The sequence below is a fragment of the Podarcis gaigeae genome (assembly GCF_964106915.1).
Source record: "Podarcis gaigeae genome assembly, chromosome: 10".
In the NCBI taxonomy this organism is placed as follows: Eukaryota; Metazoa; Chordata; class Lepidosauria; order Squamata; family Lacertidae; genus Podarcis; species Podarcis gaigeae.
In genome coordinates this window covers 74,545,530-74,569,364 of record NC_139686.1, presented here as the reverse complement: position 1 = coordinate 74,569,364, position 23,835 = coordinate 74,545,530, and the positions used below count along the sequence as shown (strand labels likewise).

At 45.2% G+C, this 23,835-nt stretch overlaps 1 protein-coding gene across 1 annotated transcript in view; it reads left to right on the top strand.

Moving 5' to 3' along the window:
- The window catches only part of CAMK1D (calcium/calmodulin dependent protein kinase ID), a 243,534-nt gene that overhangs the window by 143,751 nt on the left and 75,948 nt on the right, over positions 1 to 23,835 (top strand). The window contains exon 3 of the mRNA XM_083701646.1: positions 2,802 to 2,876. Coding sequence (XP_083557772.1) covers positions 2,802 to 2,876 — 75 coding nt within the window. The remainder of the gene's footprint in view (positions 1 to 2,801; positions 2,877 to 23,835) is intronic.

Sequence of the window (23,835 nt, the reverse complement as noted above, 5' to 3'; positions counted from 1 at the left end):
AGAGCCGTGGCCTTGCTTGCGTTCCCGTTAGCATGTGCGGTCCCACTTACTGTTGTTGTCAGGCCCAGACCGGGGGGGGGGGGCATATGGCCCACTTGGCCCGGGCCTCCGATTCTAAAGGGGCCTCGGTCAGCATATTCACAGCATTTTAAAATGTAAATACTTAAAATAATCCCTTTCCCTATGTATTTTTAAAAAGCACTATTGTATATCTATATTTTCCATTTTGTCTTTATATGCAGATACAGTTCAAGCATTGAAATAAAATTATTTGTCAGCATACCTTTTGTGAAAATTATTTATATACTTAACTTATTTATAAGACTTCAGTTATCCCCAGGGTAAAAAAAGGGGGGGAGCACATTATCTACCTGGGCTGGGCCTCTGTCTGGCTCTGCAAGGCCCTGGTTGTTGTTTAGTCGTTTAGTCGTGTCCGCCTCTTCGTGACCCCCTGGACCAGAGCACGCCAGGCACTCCTGTCTTCCACTGCCTCCCGCAGTTTGGTCAGACTCATGCTGGTAGCTTCCAGAGCACTGTCCCACCATCTCGCCCTCTGTCGTCCCCTTCTCCTTGTGTCCTCAATCTCTCCCAACATCAGAGTCTTTTCCAGGGAGACCTGCACGTGTTTTCAAATCCAGTTCTTTTTTTCCTTTCCTTTTTTTTGAGAGGGAGAGTGAGAGCTTGACTTTTGCAGAGAAGGTGTTGTAAAATTTCATTCTATTTTCTACAGCTACACTTTCTAATGCATCCACAATCTTTGAGTCGGTCTCCAGAATTGCACTTGTTTCCTCTGCACATGCTTCCCAGAAAGTATTATAAAGATATTTCAATATATGGTCATTGCTAAAATATGGTTTTCCCTATGATGACTAATGCTTTTTTTAAAAAAAAAAAAATCAGTTGTCAGATTCAAAAATTCAAAGCTGCCTGTTGGGTAATCCAGCAGTGTGCTGACCCCAAGCATGAAACTAAAGTAGTTTTCAGGTTATCCTTAGTTAGTGTTCAGCTCACTAGTTACAGAAGGCCAACCAAACTTTAGGAATTCCCTATTATCTGATTTTGTCTATTATTTACAGTGGAATTGGCATGTTTTAACTTTTTACACTTAATTGTTCAGTATCTCTCTCTTACTCAGTTTCTCCAGTTTGTCTTAATTAACATTCTGTTGTTTACAGCTAAATGGTTTCTCGCTTTGGGGTTAATGCAAATTAATTGTGCACACTGGAAATTGTTTGGAATTGCTTAAGCAGTAATCCCAGAGAGGATTTGCATTTGAGGAGCTAATTAGATGGCGGTTTGTGGTTTGTCTCTTTTAAAAAGTCATCACCTAAACAGCAAGGACTCTTGAACCATGTGGATCTGTTCTAGTGGTTACCTATATGTTTGTTCAAGCTGTTAAAATGTTTTAAAATGTGGCTTCTTTATTAAGATAATGAGACCATTTACAAGTTCATTTAAATGACATTTTAAAAGAAGTGTTCAATTTCCTCCACACATTTGTATGCTGCAAAGAATGGTTACTTCATGTTTACAAAGTGACATATGCAAACTGCTGTGTTATATAATATTATATTCTGTACAATCCTATATGTTATTTCTGACACTGGCCAATACCAGCCAGCAGAAGCACAAGATTCTAATTTGTTGCCTGCCATATTTTCCATCCACTGACTAATTAGATGTTGTCATTCATAGCTTCTATGAATGTTTCTAGCCTGTTTCTAAACTTATTTCATTTCATTTATTTATTTTTATTGCATGTATACTCCAGCTTTTTCTCCAATGAGCTCAAGGCGGCACACGTGCTTTCCTCCTCTCTGATGTAGCTCAGGCTGAATGGCAGTGACTAGCCCAACGGGGTCACCCAGTAGGCTCCATGGCTGAATGGGGCTTTGAAACCTGGGTTCCTAGATCCTCGTCTGACATAACAACTACACCACACTGGCTTGCCCCCTTGGTTATAATACTGTTTCCCATTAATTCTGATTGAATATATTTCCACAGCACAGACATATGCACTATAAAAATAGGCATAGGTATAGATATATCCAGCTAAAGCGAAATATTTTTAAGATTTCTGCAAGAGCTGGTTAACAATAACTTCCCGCTGATAAAAATGCTTGATTTTGGCTTGATCATACTTTTTTTTTATTTTTGCCTTGCTTGAAAAAACAGCCCTTGTTACTCGTGAATAAGCTAAAGCTTGGAACCCTGCGCATAGAAAATGAGCAAAGAGATAGGATCACAGCAATATGATGCTCAGGATAATTAAAGTGACAATCTTGCAGCAAAGGCTGGATCACAGCCAGCTCTGTTGTAGCTTCATCCACGATGATGGAGCAGTGGTTTGTGAGGGGAGGTTGAAGGGGGGGGGGGAGGAAAGGAGAGGACTGCCCCAGCCCTGTGCCACTCTGTGAAGTGCTATTGCAACAAGGAGGATGCAGTGGGTCCCCCCCCCCCCAGCCATTGCTGCCATCATGCATCATGTAATTGTGCTGTTGAATCTGTCTGGAGTTTGGTGTGGATGTGCACACTTGCAAAAAGGGGAAATGAATTTTATCCCAGTATAAACATACTGCCCTTATCCAAAGGGCTGTTCACAACATTTAACTCCTTCAAATGTGCATCTGTCATCACTGGAAGAGGCTCTAGTCTACACAGACTTCATTTTAATTGAATTATCCTGAGACCATAAAGACTCTTGATGGTTTATGGCAATCTGGGCATTATTCTCATTATGTGACAGATTTCTCTTGGGTGCTTAACTTACCTTGTGGTGTTGCTTTTTATGTAACCTTCAGGATCAAGCATGAAAATATTGTTGCCCTGGAAGACATCTATGAGAGTCCAAACCACTTGTACCTGGTCATGCAACTGTAAGTACTACTTATACTGCTTTTGTTTCTGTTAACCAAACAGAAATAGAAGGAGGACATCGAATTCCAGGAAATTGGGTCAAGTGTGCAAATTGTGCTAGTATTAGGAGCATGTTGAAATCTTATGGTGTCTCTTGCAATGTTGTAAATATGTTTTTATTGCTGTTTGCTGCCCCGTGCTCCTTCTTGTTTGCTGCCCTGGGCTCCTTTAGGAGAAAGAGTGGGATATACATTTAATTAATAAACAAATAACATTTTAGAAATCACTACACCTCCACTATAATTTCCTTGACCTGGGGAATAAAGTTAAATTCATTAAACAATTACATACTCATCCAAGTTTAACTTCCTTAAATGAACCTTCCTTAGCTTTTGGAGCAGTAGAAGAATTCTTGCTTCTTGTGCCTTGTCTGGTGCTACCTGGAGTGGATATCTGCACTGATATCCCCAAAGCGTTGGAGCTCCCTGCACAGTTGTTGCCAGTGAATTGAAAATGATATTTCACCTAGCTGTTAGTTTCCTTGTGTTGTGAATTATATTTTTAAATAATCTTCCCCCAATGGCCTGTGTGGTGTGCTTGTGTTAGGCCACAATACCACATTGACAAGTGCGGTAATCCCTTGCAAGAGACAGAAAGTGGGCTCTCTGAAGCTAAAGTGGGCTCTCTCCTTCCTTTTCTCCAGCATCAGTTTGAATAGGCAACCAGCCCCCCCCCCATAAACAGAGCTTCATGGCCTGATGGGAATGGCAGGGCCTTTGGTTGGCCTTTGATTAGGCAATAGTTGTTTATTTATCTCTTGATTTCCTTGGGCTCTGGCTGTCAATTTGCATCCTTTTTGTCACAACTTGGCAGGTGGCCTGTGGGCAAGGAGGAGCCATACAGATAAGACAGGTTGTTTGGGAGGGAGCCCCTGAATTCAGAGGCAGCTGGAGAGATTAGGGCAGTCACTAGGCTGTTGGGGACTTGGGGATGGGCTGGGCTCCTGCTATGGTATCAGTTTCTGGGCAGCTTCCGCACCTGACTGGCACTGAGCTCACTTGAAGAGAGATGGGCAAGCTGGTCCTGCTCAGGACAGCTGAGTGCTGAGCTCACCCTGAGATAGCCAGGCCAGGCCTTGGGCCTTAAGGGAAGCACCTCAGTCATTGGCTGAAGTGGTTCTTAAAGTTCAGTATCACAATATCAAATAAAGTTCATAGAATCATAGAATCATAGAGTTGGAAGAGACCACAAGGGCCATCGAGTCCAACCCCCTGCCAAGCAGGAAACACCATCGGTTGTTGCCTGTTTTATTCCACATCACAAGTTGGTGCCTGTTTTATTCCACATCACTTCTTTCAACTCTACAGTAGTACCTCGGGTTAAGAACTTAATTCGTTCTGGAGGTTTGTTCTTAACCTGAAACTGTTCTAAACCTGAAGCACCACTTTAGCTAATGGGGCCTCCCGCTGCCGCCGTGTGATTTCTGTTCTCATCCTGAAGCAAAGTTCTTAACCCGAGGTACCACTGTATTGCCATATACAATAACTACCTCTTTCACATACCCAGAGCTAAGAAATTCCTGGGACTGAAGTATAGTCTGTATTCTGAAACCTCCTCAAAAGTTCTCATTTAGGAAATGCTGCTGTCAGCCTAATAACTATAATCAATTAAACATGCACCATTTCCTCAATTCAATCTAGGACAAAGTGTTCATGTGTAATTTCTTGTTTCCTTGGAAACCATGACCTGTTGACACAAAAGTCATATGATGCTAGAGCTGGATACCTACTTTATTGCCTCACTGCCCAATTTGCCATTACGGTTCCTTTGCTTTGTTGTAGCTCATGAATTTTATTTTTCCATTTCCATGCTGCACAAAGCAAACATGGAATTTTTCACTTATATTTAAGATACCACTTGTTTTTAGGTAGGTGCCTGCAAATTTGATTCAAAATGCAGGGCATATAATACAAAGCTATTGTCTAAGGTTTATTTGCTGGGGTGGGTTTGAATGAAGATCTTAATACCTTTATACTTAGGCTTGTTTCACATAGTTTCCCCTGCACATGGTCTCTGCTTGCAGTGGAAGGAGGCAGGGCTCAGGGAAGTCTCTTCCAATGAACCCCACCTAATGAAGGGTGGGGAGAGCTCTCGTAGTGCTTCAGGCCCAGCAAGTCTCCTTTGCCTGAAGCCAACAATCCACCACCATCCCTTGGTCCATGTGCACTCATGGTCGCACAAGGAAAGCTTAGTGTGAGTTTAACTGTGCATAGATTCAGCTGGCAGCAGTCTTGACAGAACTGTCTCCAACCCGAATGTTGGAAGCCTCACAAAATAATAATAAATAATAAAATTTTATTTATATCCCGCCCTCCCCAGCCGAAGCCAGGCTCAGAGTGGCTAACAACAGTAAAATAATACAACATTTTAAAATCATTTCATTATAAAATCAATTCAAATGAAATTAATGGCAACCATTGGGCTAGAGTTCTGTGAATTACCAAAGGAGGGAGTCAGACTGTGCCTTGGCCAAAGGCCTGGTGGAACAGCTCTGTCTTGCAGGCCCTGCGGAAAGATGTCAAGTCCCACAGGGCCCTAGTCTCTTGGGACAGAGCGTTCCACCAGATTGAAGCCACAGCCGAAAAAGCCCTGGCTCTGGTTGAGGCCAGCCTAACCTCTCTGTGGCCTGGGACCTCCAAGATGTTTTTGTTTGAAGACTGTAAGGAGAGGCGGTCCCGTAGGTACGAGGGTCCTAGGCCGTATAGGGCTTTAAAGGTTAAAACCAGACCTTAAACCTGATCCTGTACTCCACCGGGAGCCAGTGCAGCTGGTACAAAAGCCACTGGGGTTTGATGACTGCAAAGTCCAGTGGGTTTTTGTGGCCCAAGCTCCATCCATTCATACTATGTTCCTGTCTTGTACTGAGTCAGAACATTGGCCCGTCTAGCCCAATGCTGCTGACTTTGACTTGTAGCCGCTCTCCAAGGTATCAGAAGCTTTACCAGCATCTGTTATCAAAAACCTTATATTGTAGTTGATTGACTTTCAAAAAGGGACTTCATGCATGTAAAAGTGTATTCTCTGCCACTGAACTCTTGCCCCCACCCAATTGCTAAGAGAAAGTTGCTCACTAGCAACACAATGCCACTCAAGCCTGATCTGATGTCATGGACCAGTTGGACGCAGCCAAATGGCGGGAGGAACCAGCTGGGGAACCCTGAGGGAAAGAAGGCCCAGAACCCGGGGAGTGGTGGTGGGACAACCATGAGTGGTCAGAGGGAGGAAGTGTCAGAAGCTGAAGAGGTAACAGGGCTTAGTGAGAAGGGAGAGTCTGTGGCAGAGAGAAGTCCAGACTCAGAGGCAGAAGCTGAAGCCGGGGAGGAGGATGAAGGCGGCCAAGAGGCAGAGATGGGTCAGGGTGGTGAAGAGGCACAGGTGTCTCTCCCTCCTGCTATGACCAGCTCCCCTCTGCCCTGGTTTCCAAGGCCAGGAAAGGCATGAAGCAGGAGGAGCAAGGACAGGAACACAGGCACAGTCTCTGCCCTAGAGAGGAGACGTAGGCAACAGTGGGAGGCGGGGACCTTCAGTCTTCGCAACTGCCTCATAGGAGCAAGGTCTACCAAGAAGACCTGCTGTGCTCATTAGGCCTGGCACCCCTGTGCAAATCCACTTTTCTTATAAAGAATTAACTTCACTTACTCCATGTGATTTACTGCTGGCTTGCTCCTGACATCCTGATATTGCACTGTCTTTCCCAGCCCTATAGCAAGAGAGCCGTCATCTAGACTGGGACTACTAGGGACTGCAATCACGCAGAGCACACATTGTGTGAGAGAGCTAGGTTCATAAGCAAAATGCATTCTTTTCTGTCTCCTGGAAGGACGCTTTCCTTTCGGATCCTGGCTTTTCTACACAAAACACATTAGATTTCATCATATCAGATGCTTTAGCTATATAGTGTAATGCTGACAATAACAACAAGACATGTTGCTATTCTTTTTATAGCTGTATCAAAATGTGTAGTTTTATCAAAATCATGTTATTAAAGCAATTCTTCATGTTCAAATTTTAATAATAAGGATCCTTCCAAGAGAGCAATTTTTGAAGGTTAAAATCAAGTCTTGTTTTTACAAGGATGTGGATAGCACACACTCAGCTCCAACTCCCCAGGAGGCTTATGTCAAGAAAAAAACTCAGGACACATAATGAAAAGAGAACCCAGCAAAAGCACCATAGAAGATTTAGGATAGCATTTTCCCCACACTAGTATAATTCTGTGTTTTTTCCTTTCCCCTCCCCCCCCAAATACAAATGATGCATACTAGGCTAAGAAACACACTGCTGTGTTCATAATGTTGACACAGTGTAATAACATTACAAACGAAGCAACAGGCTACCTGCTGAGAGTGAAGGCAAATGATACATGAGGCATTTTGTTCCTTCCTCTGAGTTCTCCCTTTTGTTTGAATACTTTACAGATTGGGAGAAAAGCAATGTTCCACCAAAAATCATTCTGACTTTTGCCTCAATTATAGGATTTGCTTATGAGGAATCATTTGTTTTCTGGGTTTCAATGCAAATTATGCGCTGCAGCTCACTAATCATGTGCTCTGGGAATGTCTCATAGGCTGCAGAGGCCACAGGCTCACACAGAGCAGTGTGTTTAAGCCCCTTGATTTCACTGAGTCCACATTGGATTGTGGTTAGTGAATCTATACATTCCAACGCTGGAGGGCGGGGGGAGAGGGAGGGTCAGGAAGGAGCGCACAACTACAGTGGCGTAGCGTGGGGGGTGCAGGGGGGGCCGGCCGCATCGGGCGCAACATCTGGGGGTTAGGGAAATCCACTGGTTAGGGGGCGCAAATCCACGGGTTAGGGGGCACAAATCCATGGGTTAGGGGGCGCAAATTACTTGCCTTGCCCCGGGTGCTGATAACCCATGCTACGCCACTGCACAACTATCCTGCAATTTAGGGATGGGGTGATCTGGTAATATGAAAATGGAGTCACATTTTTTAAAGGCTGAAAAATAGCTAGCCTCGTTTTTCATATGCTTGTTTTATTTTCCTCCCTTTGTTTCATTTTGATGTGTTGGGAGCCCCCAAACTGGTTAGCTACTGAAAAACAGGAAAGATTCTAGACATACACAAAGTAACAACTAAAAGAAAATATTAAAACTGTATTTGTAAAGACTAACCAGTAAAGCAGTACTGAAATGTGCTTGTCTCTTAGTATTGTAATGAGTTACACATGGGGCTGTCTTTGAATACAGTTTAGAAAATTCTTTTAGTTCAGGATACAGGGGCAAGATGGCTAACTGGCACAAGTCATCATGGTCACCACTGCTTTGCCATCTCCTTGGCTCCCAGATCATTTCCAGACCTTTAAGTTCTTGGGCCCAGTTTACTTGAAGGATCACCTGTGGTCACATGTGCTTCAATGTAACCCATACACCGTGATTTACATCACAGTCACTCCATTATCTAAGGCAGGGATGGGCAAGTTTTTTTCTGGCCAGCAGGCCAAATCTTAATCTCCCCACCCTAGGTGAGCCAATTGCCTGATGTCAGGTGGCGCCGCAACAAGCTAGTTTCACACGCACACGCACCCCCACCCCCCATCCTCTATCCACACAAGCAAGAGGCATTATCAGAATTCATGGACACATTTTAGACAGGCAAGAGCCCCCAAGAAGCACTGAAAGTGGGACCAGTGGGGGGTGTGGCAGGGAGGTGTCCAGAAAGTCAGATAGAAAGTCCTGGAGGACTGAGGTTCACCACCCCTCGTCTAAGGGCAAGAGGGGGTTAATATGGAGAGAATAATACCCCATGGGGTATCCTGGGTAATTAAAAGGAAAGAGCCAACATGTTGAATCGAGTCCAGAAAGTAACTGTTCATCTTGGCTCCTTGCTTCTCTGAGCACTGGCATTTTGGACCACTTGTAGTTTCCAAGGACAGCCCCATGTAGAATGCTGCCCATCAAAAGAACTAAAGTTATTTATTTCCACAGTTTAAACATTGGCAGCTTAAAGATGTGAAAAACTTGGCTCTTGATTTTGGGTTTTGGATTATAAAGGTTGCTTTATGCATTACATTTTTGGGTGTTCACCTCAAATGATAAGATGGCACTTAAAAGTGTATATGTGACTGCATCAGACATGTGTGCAAATACTGTACAGGCACCATAGAGGTAATTTTCACAGGACTGCTTGATTGGTCCGTGCATAATGTGTGAAATGGCCCTAAGTAACAGGGAGACTTGCTTCCAGCCTTTCTTTGGTGTTTACTAAGATCAGAACCACGAGCTGAGAAATAGGCAAACACTGCAGTTCATTACTCTTTACAAAAGCATATTGACAAAATGATTGCATCTGTGAGATAACCACCTAAACCAAAGGAGTTAATTGTATGGCAGCTCAATGCCTAAATATCAGAACACAGGAAATTCTGGAGGGGTCTTGCTCTATGTTTAGAAGAGCTATTTTGGGTGAATGTAATTTTATTTGAAGACAGAAAGGGGATATTTGGGATTATGCATTTATTTACATGCCTCTCTTATGGGCGTGCATAAAATATTGCGTGTAATTACCAAAAAGTGCATAACAATGTCACAACATCAAGCCATGTAGTAAACATCACTAGAAATTGGATGGAAAGAGGGAGAGAAGTAGACCACCATTTTGGGCATCAGTCCTGTATCTGCTGTGAGATCTCCTGCTGCTCTGAGTGGCTGCCGGTGCGATGGGACTGGCTGCGACTTTGTTATAAAATGTAGTAAGTGGTAGTGCGAGCAGGAGGGGAATGGCGAGAGGAAGAGAGCAGATGTGGCTGAGGTGTCACTGAAGATTTAAAGAAAGAGCATTGCCTACATGCTGATCTGTTCCTATCTGCATTTCTCTGTGGTGACCGAGGGAATCATCTTTAAGAAATCCTTGGCTGATGTTGCTTGCCACAGAGTGACCGTTTTGACAAACAGCTTTCTTGTCATGCTGCCTTTCGGCTTATGAAGCTGTCTGCCAGATGTTGTTTATTCTGATGGTGGTAGTGCTGGGTTTTCTCTCTTTCTGCCTCTGTCAGTAAAATAGCTAACCTAGCTTTAACTGACTTGCATTGTCATTTTATCATCCAACTCCCCAAAAGCATGGTTTTCTGTCATTGAACCTTTTGGAGGCACTTTAAAAAGATAGGGCGCAGATGTTACAGAACAGGTTTTTTTACAAATAAACAACCTAACCTGGAAATTAATTCCTTCTTTCATATTGTTGTTGCACCACACATTATACTCCTAAAGATGTTTTAGTTGTCAGCAAGATGACTGTAATTTGGTTGACTGGGTAGAGAAACAGAGGACAAGAGATATAGGCCGCTTGCACACTACCTTTAAAGCACATTCTCAATACTTTCCCCCCTCAAAGAATTCTGGGTACTGTAGTCCACCTCTCAGAGTTACAATTCCCAGAAACCCCTACCAAACTACAACACCCATGAAGTTTTGAGGGGGGAAATGTGCCTTGAATGTGCTTTGAAGTATGGTGGGTACCCAGCCATAGGTGGAATTGGGCTGTAGACCACTGGTTCTCAGACAGTGTTGCACACCACTCTGGTGTGGCAGGAGAGGGTGGCGGGAAGATTCAAGGACAATCAATATAATATTTGGGGAATGATTCATTTGTGTTCTTGCGTAGCTACATAGTTTTATACACCAGTTGGAATCATAGAGTTGGAAGGGATCCTGAGGATCATCTAGTCCAATCCCCTGCAATGCAGTTGTCCCGTATAGGAATCGAACCTGCAACCTTCGTGTTGACAGCACCATGCTGTAACCAGCAGGGCAATCCAGTGGCCGTGCTAACTTCCTGCCTAGGCCCAATGTACAGTTCTGGTTTTAAAGTCCTTCACAATCTAGGGCCTTCAAAGTCATTCACTTGGAGGAGCAGCCTGTGGACTGCCTGAGGTAAAGCAGGGACTGCTTAGGGAGAGCCCCCACTCATGGAAGGCGCCTGTCTACGAGGCACCTGCTCTCTTGTCCTTTCAGGGCCTGGCAAATCATTTTCGGGGGACATTTTGTTTTGTTCAGCTGGTTGTTTTTAGCATCTTGCAGCTTGGGGGTTCCTGCATTTGTTCTAATTTGTAATATTTACATTTTAATTGTTTTTGTATTTTCTTTTATGTAAGTAGACTCACTTTGTAATTTTTTTTAATGGAAGGGCAGTATGAAAATATTTATCATACATACATACGTACGTACATACATAGGCTGAGAGCCAAATACTGTAAGTCCTACTCGGAGCAGGTGCATTAAAAGCAATAAACCTATGTACACCAATTTCAGTGGGTTTGCTCTGAGTATGTCTTTGTTGGCTATTGCCCATAAACCTAATTTTCACACTATAAAGGTGTCAAAGAAATTTCTACATTCCTCTGTATGAGTTATTTTGCCATACAAGGCAGCAGGAGTTTGATTTATACCTTTGAGTGCTCATGTGGAATCTTTATTTGCAGTGTTCTGCTGTAATTATTTTACAGACTTTCAATAAATGTGTTTATACTTGTCTAACTTTACTTGCTGTGAATCTGGGTACTCAGTATTGTGTCTCCATCCATTCATGGTTGCATGCAGCTGCTATTTTACAACTACTAGAACTGACTAATGAAGGGACGCGGGTGGCGCTGTGGGTAAAACCTCAGTGACTAGGACTTGCTGATATACTTGCTGATCATATAGTCGGTGGTTCGAATCCCTGTGATGGGTGAGCTCCCATCGTTCGGTCCCAGCTCCTGCCCACCTAGCAGTTCGAAAGCACCCCTAAGTGCAAGTAGATAAATAGGTACCGCTTTATAGCGGGAAGGTAAACGGCGTTTCCGTGTGCTGTGCTGATGCTGGCTCGCCAGAGCAGCTTCGTCACGCTGGCCATATGACCCGGAAGTGTCTCCGGACAGCGCTGGCTCCCGGCCTCTTAAGTGAGATGAGCGCACAACCCTAGAGTCGGACACGACTGGCCCGTACGGACAGGGGTACCTTTACCTTTACCTTTATAGAACTGACTAATATCTTGGAGACTAAATAGTAAAAGCCGCAGCCCGACCATACAGTGCAGTAAATGGTACAGGATGGTTAGAAGAGTCATATCTCAACAATAGGTGCTTTAGTCTTGCACTTACGAAATGGAATACTCTACCATCACGGTTCTGAACATGGAACATTAGAAGCTGCCACTTGATGACCAAAACATGGGAGGAGGGGGGCCTTGATAGCCAGCACAAATCTTTTACTTTCCTTCTATGGTAGGAGACATTTGCAATATTATAGCACCATCAATTTACCTGTAACCAAGGAAGGCTCAGCCCCAAGGAGCTTACAGTGTAAAGCAACCAACCTGGTGCCCTCCAGAGCTCTGCTGGCTGGGGCTGATAAGAGGCGAGTTCACAACATCTGGAGGGCAGCAGGTTGGCACACGCTAGCCAAAAGTTTGATTGGGGAAATTGGGGCAGGTGAGAGAAGGAAGTTCTGCCTCTTTAGCTGGAGGTGGGGAGACGGCTGCTGTGCTCAGGTTCTACATCCGGGCTTCCCATAGCCATCTGGTTTGCCTCTGTGAGAATGGCGTGCTGGATTGGCCTGATCCAGAAGGGCGCTTCTCATGTTCATTTGCTTTGTACGCTTGGGAGGGGGGTGATTTAGGTGGGGAGAGGTATTTTGATTCTTTGGATTTGTTTTGAGGTATCCTGGGCGCCTCCCTCCGGAGTCCAGGAAAGTAAGATAGGAATGTTAATTGAAAACAAATACATTTATTTCAGTCTCAGTCCCACCTCCTAAAATTTAAGGATAAAACATGGATCTGCCTCGTGGAGCTGTTGTAGGAATTCACCTTAATGGAAAGGATGAAATGGAGAGGACAACTGTAGCTGCGTTCTGCTTTAGTACTTCATTCTTCATAGGATGTTACAACTGGAACACACTCTTCTGTTTTGGAGCTTCATTAAGACCATTTTCTTTCTTTTATTTTTGGCACCATGGTAATTAATTCTTTCTGGAGATAAGAAACCAGCTGCATGTATTAGCACCAACTTAACTTCAAGTAATATGAAAACTATCTCTTTACATTTCATCATTTTCATTGACAGCAAGGCTGTCAATTTCGCTTACAAAGTAGCCCTAGATGGGGGAAACCCCAATGGGACTCTCCGGGGTCACAAATACCACCAGAGCTTCTTTCTTATGCCCACATCACTGGGTAATTTGCAATGTAATTACAATATTTCTATTTTAGCATAGGGCAGAGCTGAGTCTAGCCCACATGCCAAATAATGTTAAATTTACTTTCCTCTACCCAACTGTTAGGGTATTTTAATATATAAATCATTTGGATGGCATTTATGTCCTGTCAATGGTTTCAAGAAGCCATGTGCAAAGCACAAAATCGCACATGTTGGGTTTTACACAGCAATGAATAGATATGATAATTTATTTTAATCTGAAGATGGAAGCACCTTTTAGAACATGTAGGACTTGCCTGCTCCTACATAATCGAGTTTTCGTGGGTTTTCGTTGGTTTTCATTGCTGCCTCCTGTATAATGTTGCGAGCCTCCATCCATAGTTCTTCAGGCACTCTGTCCAGTAAATCTAAATCCTTAAACCTGTTCCTCACTTCCTTATGAATACACAGTGGTAGTGAGGAACAGGTTTAAGGATTAGATTTGCTGGACAGAATGCCTGAAGAACTATGGATGGAGGCTCACAACATTATACAGGAGGCAGCAACGAAAACCATCCCAATGAAAAGGAAATGCAAGAAAGCAAAGTGGCTGTCCAATGAGGCCTTACAAATAGCGGGGGAGAGAAGGCAAGCAAAATGTGAGGGAGATAGTGAAAGATACAGGAAGTTGAATGCCAGTGGAAGTGATGATATTCCAGCTAAACTATTTAAAATTTTAAAAAATGATGCTGTTAAGGTGCTACACTCAATATGCCAGCAAGTTTCTTGGGAGAAAAGCAATGACAAACCTAGACAGCATCTTAAAAAGCAGAGACATCACCTTGCCAACAAAGGTCCGTATAGTTAAAGCTATGGTTTTCCCAGTAGTGATGTATGGAAGTGAGAGCTGGACCATAAAGAAGGCTGATCGCCAAAGAATTGATGCTTTTGAATTATGGTGCTGGAGGAGACCCATGGACTCGGCAAGCCCTAGGCTCAGAAGATCAAACCTATCCATTCTGAAGGAAATCAGCCCTGAGTGCTCACTGGAAGGACAAATCCTGAAGCTGAGGCTCCAATACTTTGGCCACCTCATGAGAAGAGAAGACTCCTTGGAAAAGACTTTGATGTTAGGAAAGACTGAGGGCAGAAGGAGAAGGGGACGACAGAGGACGAGATGGTTGGACGATGTTCTCGAAGCTACCAGCATGAGTTTGACCAAACTGCGGGAGGCAATGGAAGACAGGAGTGCCTGGCGTGCTCTGGTCCAGGGGGTCACAAAGAGGCGGACACCACTAAACAACAGCAACATGTATTTCTAAAGACACATGTTTGGATTTACAAAGAGAATGACTGCATGGAAGAAGCAGATGGTGGAATTTATAAGCCGAATCACCCAAAGCGCTGAGTTTTTCCTTGACTCCCTCACTTTCTGAGTTTGAAAATAGACACCATTGTTATTATAAGCCTTTGTGGCATCTTTATACCTAGCACAGCAATCTCTGCTTTTTTCCAACTCTTTTTCTTCATCAGGCAAACAGATTCTTTTGCGCTGAACCTAAATGCAGTGAGCAATCTTAATGAACTCTTCCTTTCAATTTGTTCATTATTTCCGCATGATTTCTATTCCCAGATTGCAGTTCCATCCTTTTAGATGCAGGAGGTAGTTTCAAAAACGAGCTACTGACTTAAGGCAGCCAACCTTGCATGCCAGCTTTCAGAAATATGCACTATGTATGGTCCATTTTTTCCCTGTATTAAAAAGCCGGCCACCCTTTGCCCTACTGTTCAGAATGGCAATTGCTTACTTTTTCAGATATAATCCCATTAAGATAGGAATGAAAATTCATATTTTGAACTCTGCAGAAAAATACACATGTAAGACATACAGTGTTTGCTTGTCCAGTGTGGGGTTGCATCTGTTTCCAAAACAATTTTTTTTTGGGGGGGGGGCAGAAATCATTACACTCCTATTCATTCCTGTAATAAATGAATGAACATAGAGAAACAAAGGAAAACTTTTTTTTGTTTCGTTCCTCCCATTTGTTTCACATAGAAGAGATTCCTGAAACTGACAAGAGGCATTGCATTGCGTTGTTTTGCAAATTGATAAAAACCGATACATATAGTAAACATTCTGTAAGGACAGGGTATCCTGGAATTCTCTGAAAGTGACAAGACATGAAAACTGTCCAACTGGAAGCACAAAGCAATGGGAAGCTTACAGGAATGTCACCATCCCCTTCCTTTATTGCTTGTAAAATGGGAAACTTAACATTGTCAGAGAGGTCTGTGGGGAATTCTTCCCATTTTCTGTATGTAGGAGTGGTTGGGCAGGGGCTGCAAAGTGACCTAGGTAGGTGAGACTGGCTGGATGCCATTGTCAAAGAGGTTGCTGAGGTCACAACTGTTGTTGACATGCTTCATACATTAATGACCTTTTCATCTATCTGTTAATGGAGAAGTAGATAACATGCGGCCGTCCAGACGTTGTTAGACTTCAACTTGCATCATTCCCAGGCAGCATCGCCAGTAGTTAAGTGTGATGCGACTGTAGTCCAGCAACACCTGGAAGGCCACAGGTTAGCCACCCTGCATTAAAGCTAATGTTTGAAGTGCATGTGCTGTGTAGCTCTGTGTAGCTGCAAGAAACATTTTCAAAACTTTGATTGGTACAGGCAATGTGGTGTATTTTATGATCATGCATACATTGCTAAATAGCAACGCATTTCCACCAAAACAATGTCATTTAAGTGGGTGTACAACATGAAGTATACAACTGTACCCTTTGAAATAAAAAATGTATATTTAGCTTACCATGCAGTTTCGAGAAGTTACCATCAGTAGTGGGTTTTCTCAGCTAACTTAATGTCATTTTGAACTGTTAAGTTGTCAGTCTGAGGCAAATTCTAGCAGCTGATAAGTAGGTGTTAATGCAAAGTCAACATAAGTCTGAAGGGCCATTCTAAGGCAGGGGAAGGAGGAGGAGAATGCGTTGGAAGAAATCGCTAAGATGAGGGTCTTACATAGCTGTGACTCAGAGCTTGTGGGGTAGCTGTGAGGCCCAGGTGCTTTTTGATGGGGAGGGTGGCGGGAAAGCCCACACTGAATGAAAAGCCTGAAACTCTTTTAACATTAAGAAAAAAACATTAAAACACATGTCACACATAGCATGTGCAAGTGACAATTCTAATACTGAAAGTGCAATCTGTCAAAATGGACCTCCAGCTGTGAAGACTGTTAAGTGATTTGTCTCAAAGTAAACATAACTTGGCAGAGACTGAGTATTAATAGGCAGTTTAATGGTGCCATCAAAATTCTGTGGGTTGTGTCCTTCTGACATAACATGTTATACGGCATACCTGCAGTGTTTTGTTTTTTTTAATGAATATTTATTAGCATTTCCAAAATAATACAAAAACAAAAAATAACAAAAACAAAAAATAACAAAAATACAAAAATGCAAAACTTAAAAACAATTAAAACACATATAATTTCCATTACTTACTTTTCTTTTAACTTATTTCTCAGACCTCCTCACATCTCCCCTCTGTGTATTCCAATTCAAATTATTAGCTCAGCAAGTCCTCACCTAATTTAATTCACCTTAAAAACCAATTTTACTTTATCTAATCTTAACTCTCATCCAAACTTGTACATCAATACTTATTCTTAAAACATTTTCTAAGATCGACCATAATTCCCTTCCACGAATTTCCCAATTTTCATACAAATAGTAATGCAAAAAAGAAAACACATTATAATTATATACCCTTTAAATTCCCAATTTCTATTCCACCCATACCCCCTTCCCGGTTTCAGTCCCCAGCAAATGTCTATCAGTCTCAATATACAGTCAGCCTGGAGATCTAACATCTGAGGCTCTTAATTCTCTCTCACTTCCTCTCTGCCGGTTTTTTTGATAGTCCTTAATGTTAAACACCAAATCTCGGAGAAGCTCCGGCCCAGCACGGTCCATATTTCTTCCATCCAAACCTCCATACTTAAAAGTGAAGCCTATGGGGTATTCTAAATCTTGTTTCATATTCCTTTCAAGTCCGATTATCCCCACAGCTCCAACCTCCACCTTAATCAAATTTGTAATCCTTAGGTCTTCAGATCTCCACACAAGGAGATCTCTCCATTTTTCACTCTCCAATTCAGGCCAGACTTTCCACATCAAGTTTTTATTTTCCTTTGTTGCCATCATGTCAGGCCTCAAATTACAGCTCTCCTTTGGCATCTGCAGAGTTACGGCTCCTCCTTCTTTTTCTTTAGGGGCAACATATATCTCCTCCAGATTCTCAAAGCTCTCAAGCTTCTCTGTTTGTCCAGTTGGATAGGCTTCCTGTTCCAAATCCTTATCAAATCCAATGATGGTATTTACTGTTAAGTCCAGAGTTGAAACGCTTGTAGCCAAAACATCAATTTGGCCTTGTAACTTTCCCAAGAGAACAAATGCTCTGTTCAGTTCAGACTGAATTTTCCCTCCTCCAGCCATTCTTGTAATGTCCCAAAAACCCCTCTAGAGGGATTTTAGTTCCTTGATGTTCCTTTCAGCTCAAAACCAAAAATCTGGTTAGTTTGTATCAGCCTTTCCTTATTTTCAGCAAATTGCAACAAATGTAACCAGCAAAAGCAACAGAAACAAAATTTCCTTTTTCCGTCTTGACAGCTAACTTGACAGCTGTCAGACTCTTCAATACCTCAACAGACTCTCTCGCGGAGCACTCCCGGGTCCGGGGGGGGGGGGGTGGCGCTTCAGCTCCCAAATTTAATTCTTTGTCCACAGGCTTCCCTGCTTCCAGTAAAATTTCATATAATGCCAAACCGTGAAATTAAGGTCTTTTGAAAAAAAAAAAGATTCTCTCAACCTTAGTTAACAGGTCCTTTGCTTTAAGATGTTTACATAGAGGGAAGGCGGACTTCCTGTTCACGCCTTCCCTGATCGTGCCTAATTCATACAAAAAATTTTTTTCTTTAAAGTTCCAATTTCCGTACTACTCACGGGTTGTTACTTTAGAGTCCAATTGTTCACAAGAAGAAGTCAGCGCTCTCCAACAACGGCTGTGCGGCTTCACTCCACGGAAAGAGCAGTCGACTCTCAGCACCGCGCCGCTCACCCTGTACCGTTCCGGAGCCTTTAAAAAGGCTCCTTCGCAGCTCGGGGGGCGCAAAAGGTGCCCGCCGAGTCCCCACGTTCACAGGCTTCACCGCCTGTGATTTTTAAGGGTCCCCACTTTGCCACAGCGGCAAGACCCAATCCCGCGGAGCCGATCCCTCCGGAGCTCGGAGGGAATCCGCCATTAGTCGATGGCGCTGACCTGGAAGTCCATACCTGCAGTGTTTTGTTTCAGTATACTGAGTCTCCAATAAAAGATTGTGACTTTAGCATTTATCTGGTGGTACAGGGTTGTCATGTCTGAAAATGGATATTACACATGGAAGCTGTTTCCTCTGCTATAGATTGCACAATTTCCCAACTGCCTCTTGCAGGCCTGGTGCTGTCTCATGTTCAGTTGACCACATGGGATGGTCATGTCCAAAGTGGTCTGAGACAGTTCCTCTGAAATCTGAAGCTGCTTCCAGATTTTAAGCATATTTGGGGCTTCTTTCAAAGACATTTGTGTAGTAACCCTCATGTTACCCTTTCACATGTCTTTCAACAAGCCTTGTGGCTCGTGGTTGTGCAAGTCATAACCAGCTAATCTGCATGATGTAAGTGGTTTAGTAAAGGAGGTCTGAGTGCCATGCTCCTCCGGGTAATTCAGCATGGAATCATAGTTGGAAGGGACCCCAAGGGTCATCTAGTCTAACCCCCAGAAATGATGGAATCCCATGGTGATTCAAACAACCACCATTGGAGGGCTGGCTCATCTAGAGGTAATCTCTTGCTAACATAAATAAAGATAGCCATGGCAAGGTTTAGAACAGTGGGGGACAAGGGAGCAGAACAATCTGTAAGGATTGCATTATAAGGATGAATGGCCCAAATGGTGTATATGTTTTTCTGCCCAGTCCTTTCAAAGGGACTGGAACAGCCATAGTAATTTGGTAAATCAGGTGTTCTCAAACGTTCTATCCACATTCTCAACATGTCTACCTGTAGTCATGGCTTCCCCCAAAGGATCCTGTTAGAGATCCTTAGTCCATCCTGAACAGAACAACAATTTCTAAGGCTTCCCAAAAAGTGATTGTGCAGTCCTTTGCATGGCTACACAGAAGTAAATCTTATTGCATTGGATAGGCATTTCAACAAGGGAAGTGTGTACAGGGTTGCAGCCTGGATGTTAACATAGTATAGAAATGCCCTGCATGATTTAACAGGTAAAGTTACTAGTTGGCATCTGTCTGCCTGTCTCAGAAGACAATGGAAGAGTGTGCCTTTTGGGGTGAAGTCAGACCACTGGAGATGATCAGCGCCTGCTGTAGCTGTAGAGACCAATATAGGAGCCACCTGCTTTGTTGCAGCTGGGACAGGTGAAGGTGTTCGTTTGTGCTGCTGCAGGTGCACCAGGGCGTTTCTCCTCTCTGTGCTCCTCCCAGGGGTCATTTCTCCCCTGGTCACTGCTGTGGATATTTGATCTGACTGTCTCCAGACACTGGGGTCATCTTCAAGGGATTCCCACATGGGGCGGTTAATATTGCCAGCCTTTGTGTTACATTTTCAGACATCTCTGTAACATAGAGTTGGTCTGCCAAAAGATTAGGAATTACCTATGTCTTGTTTTGATTCTGTTCTGAGAAGCTCCTGACATTTGGAAAACTTCGCTGTACCTGATTTTACAGATAGGTTAACTAGCTTTTGCTTATATTTAAATTTGTTACCATAAATGTGTACATCAATATAATATAGTATAGCATGTTAGAAGTTAAAAAGAAATATATATTTGTTGAGTAGCTAAGTAGCCAGGAGCTATTTAGGCTAAAAATTTAATAGCCAACTAAATTAGCACATTATAGGATTCCTATTAACTTACTTTTTCATCCCTGAAAGGTTTAGAGCTGCTCCCTGCTTTCCCCTATAGTTTCTCTCTCATTAGGCATATTAATAATTAAACAGCTGAGACATAGATTTGTTTCTCCTTATGCAATTTATCTTCTAATTAACCAGCCCCAGAACACAGCTGACAGATCCACTGCATTTGTTGAAGGTACCAGCAGTTTTCCCAACTGGGAATGAATGTGCCTGATTATTAGTTGTATGATGTTGGTGCACTAAAAGTTTTCAGTGAAATTGTTATGAAAGTGCAATTTCATTCTGAAGGGCACTGTGCGCCTTTGTAGAGATTCAGCTGTGCTGAATTCAGTTAGAGACTGAGAGGCAGTTCATGTTATGTACTGAAGTTCTCACCCTGGGCCAGTAGGGGGATACTGTAGATAGTTATGCAAATGAAGGATCAAAAGTGACGTTCAGCGATTGGATAGTTTGTATGCAAATGAAGGATCGAAAGTGACGTTCAGTGATTGGATAGTTTTAGAAAGTTGCAACAATTACGATTGTTCTGGAGCTCTATATAAGCAGGCTGACTGAGCTCCTCAGTTCAGTTCTGTTCCAGCTTACAAATAAAGAGCTGCTTTGGAAGAATCGCTGTGTCAGCTGATATGTTCGCCCACAACTTAACACTGGCGACGAAGGTGGGATCGATGGACATCAGAGCACAGCCAGATGCGGCCCTCCTCTGAACTGAGCTGAATCACTGAGCGAAATCACTGAGCGAAATCACTGGACAGAACCAATTCAGAGCTGACTGTTCTGGCTAGAGCACTGTGTTCCATCCATCGCCCTTCACGCCGGCATCTGAATCATGGCTTCACTTGTGCCTCTACCGCCGTTTGCGCCAGCCTCTGAATCATGGGACTCCTACCTCGCTCGGTTTGACTGCTACCTCCAAGCCAACGAGCTGACAGCAGTATCAAAGGATCGGAAGCGGGGCCTATTCCTCAGCCTCTGTGGGCCTGAGGTGTTTGAGACGGCCCAAGCATTGGTTGCGCCTGAAGCAGTCCAGGCAACACCATGGGACACGATCCACGATTTTGACGGCACTTTGGGGCAATATACAGGTATGCTCCGCAACCACTACGTGCCAAAGCCGTCCAAGATTGCTGCCCGCCATGTGTTTTACCACCGGAACCAGGCAGAGGGGGAGTCAATCAACAACTACACCACCGCCCTCCGACAGGCTGCAATGCACTGCAAGTTCCAAGACTTAGACGATGCCCTGATGGATCGAATCGTCTGCGGGATCTGGGACATCCATCTGCAACGGCATCTCCTCGCCAAGCCAGACCTCACGCTACAGAAAGCCATTGAGGAGGCTGTGGCCTCAGAAGCTGCTGAACGCTCCGCCCAGGAGATCCGCAAGTCCAGCAGCCCGCGTCTTGCTAGGGAGCCAGTTCCGGTGCATCATGAAGAGGCCAGCAGTGATGAGGCATCCTCCAGTGAAGACGATGACCTGCACCAGACAAAGTGGGAGCACAGGAAGTTCCAACAGAAGTCGAAGGGCCAACCGGAATGTGCCGGCTGCGGAGGCAACCATTCCCGTGCCAAGTGTCGATTCAGAGATGCCATATGTCGGACGTGTTCCAGAAGCGGCCACATTGCTAAAGTCTGCTGATCGGCTCCGTCTGACACCCCCCCTTCACCGACTCGCAAGTCCACGTCTTCACTCCAGTCTGCCAAGGAAAGCTGTTTTGCTCTCACCAACTGCCGCTGCCTGTCTGGAACCACGATTGGCGAAACCGACTCGCCTATGCAATGCAAGCTAAATGTCACGGTGCTCATTGAAGGAGCTCCATGTGACATGGAGATTGACACCGGGTCTGCCCTGTCCATCGTGTCTTGGAGCACCATCAAAAGACTGGTACCCAGAGTATCCAAAAGGCGACTCGACTCTCACCGCGTACACCTGAGAAACAACATTCCTGTGGTAGGTGTTGGCCGGTTCCAGATCGCCTTCAATGATTTTTTGGGCCTGCTCCGACTGGTGGTGGTCAAAGGTCAGCGGCTGTGATGGCCTGGGATTCCAATTCAGAGGATGAACCAGAGGAATCCCAGCCTGCACAGGAGTCCCCGCCTCCAGGGCTGGCTGAACTGGGGCAAGGCCTAGATGCTGAAGAGCCTGCACCTGTGGCAGAGCACCAGGAGCTGGCCCCAGGTGAAACCCTTCTGGCCCCAGAGGGGCTTGAGGACTCAGTGGCTACAGGTGAGCCTCCTCCAGGGCCCAGTAACCCTTCGGCCTCTCCTGATCTGCAGAGGCTTAGGGCAGAGAGGCGAAGGGAACTGGTTGCTCCCAGGAGGAGTGCTCGCCTTAAGGCCAGAGGAGGCGGGGCTCCTGGGGGCCGGGACCGCCCCTGGCCTTAGAAGAGGATAAAAGCCCAGTCAGCCAGTCCCAGGTTGCGGGAGCAACGTCGTTGTTGGCTTTGGACCTTCCTGTGTTCCTGATCCCTGCTCGGCCTCCTGTTCCTGACCATCCGGTGCTCCTGTTCCCTGCTCGGCCTCCTGTTCCTGACCATCCGGTGTTCCTGTACCCTGCTCGGCCTCCTGTTCCAGCGTTCCTGTTCCCCGCCCGGCTCTCCGCCTCGGACCTCGCCCCTCTTCGTGTGGACTCAGACTACGCTCACGGTACCTTTCCCCCGGGTCCAGCACAGTTTGCTCCCGCCACACTCGCACTCCCCCTTCGTTGGGGTGCGTTCGGGAAGAGCCAGAGGCCATGGCTGGCCAGGTGGCTGCGCTCGTGGCTTTGGCCCAGAAGAACCAGGCCTTGACTCACACCGTGCAGCAGCTCAGCGACGCGGTTACGGCACTTCAGCAGCGCTTGGAAGCCCTACCAGCTCCTGGGGCCGACGCCCCGGCTCCTGGCAAGTACCCAGTGGCTTTGCCCGAGAAATTTGATGGGGCCCCGGCCAGCTTTCCCATGTTCCTCGCCCAAGCCAAGCTGTATATTCAGGGGCGAGCCCGGAACTTCCCTGACGACCGCACCAAGGTGCACTTTTTGATTAGTTTGTTAAAGGACCAGGCGGCCAAGTGGGCGTTGCCGCTACTCAGGCAAGACTCCCCCTTGCTGGCAGACTATACGGGGTTTTGCAATCTTTTGGAGGCTGCGTTCGGCAACCCCCAGGGAGTCAAGCCAACCGGGCGATTCGGCGGTTGAAACAGGGCATGTCCACGGTGGCCGCATATACCACGTAGTTTCGGCTGTTGGCACAGGACTTGACCTGGAACGACTCGGCACTGCGGGACCAGTATCTCGAAGGGCTTTCGGACGAGATACTGGACCAGCTGGCCACAATGGAACGCCCCACCACGCTAGACACTCTCATTCAACGGAGTCTACAGATAGACGACCGGCTGGAGGATCGTCGCCAGGCCCGGGGCCGACGACACCTCCAGTTCTCGGCACCAGTTTCTTCCGGCAGCCCCACGGTCACAACTGAGTTATCAGAGGAGCCTATGCAGCTCGGGGCAGTGCGGCCACGCCTTTCCCCCGCAGAGAAGGTGCGGCGTCGGGAGGGGAATCTATGTCTCTACTGTGGCGGAAGTGGACACTACGCTCTGAGAAACGCCTGCCCTGAGAAACGCCAACCGCAGGGAAACCGCCAACCCCCAGTAGCTGATGGCCCTAGCTACCGGGGGTCCCAAACAGCGCAGAATGGGCCCACACCAATGGACTTGCAACATCTTATGGTTCCGGTACGTTTATACCCTCCAGGTGGGCCCATGCTTTGGTGGATTCAGGAGCAACCCGTTCTTATATGGACGCTGCTTTTGCTGCCCATCATCAT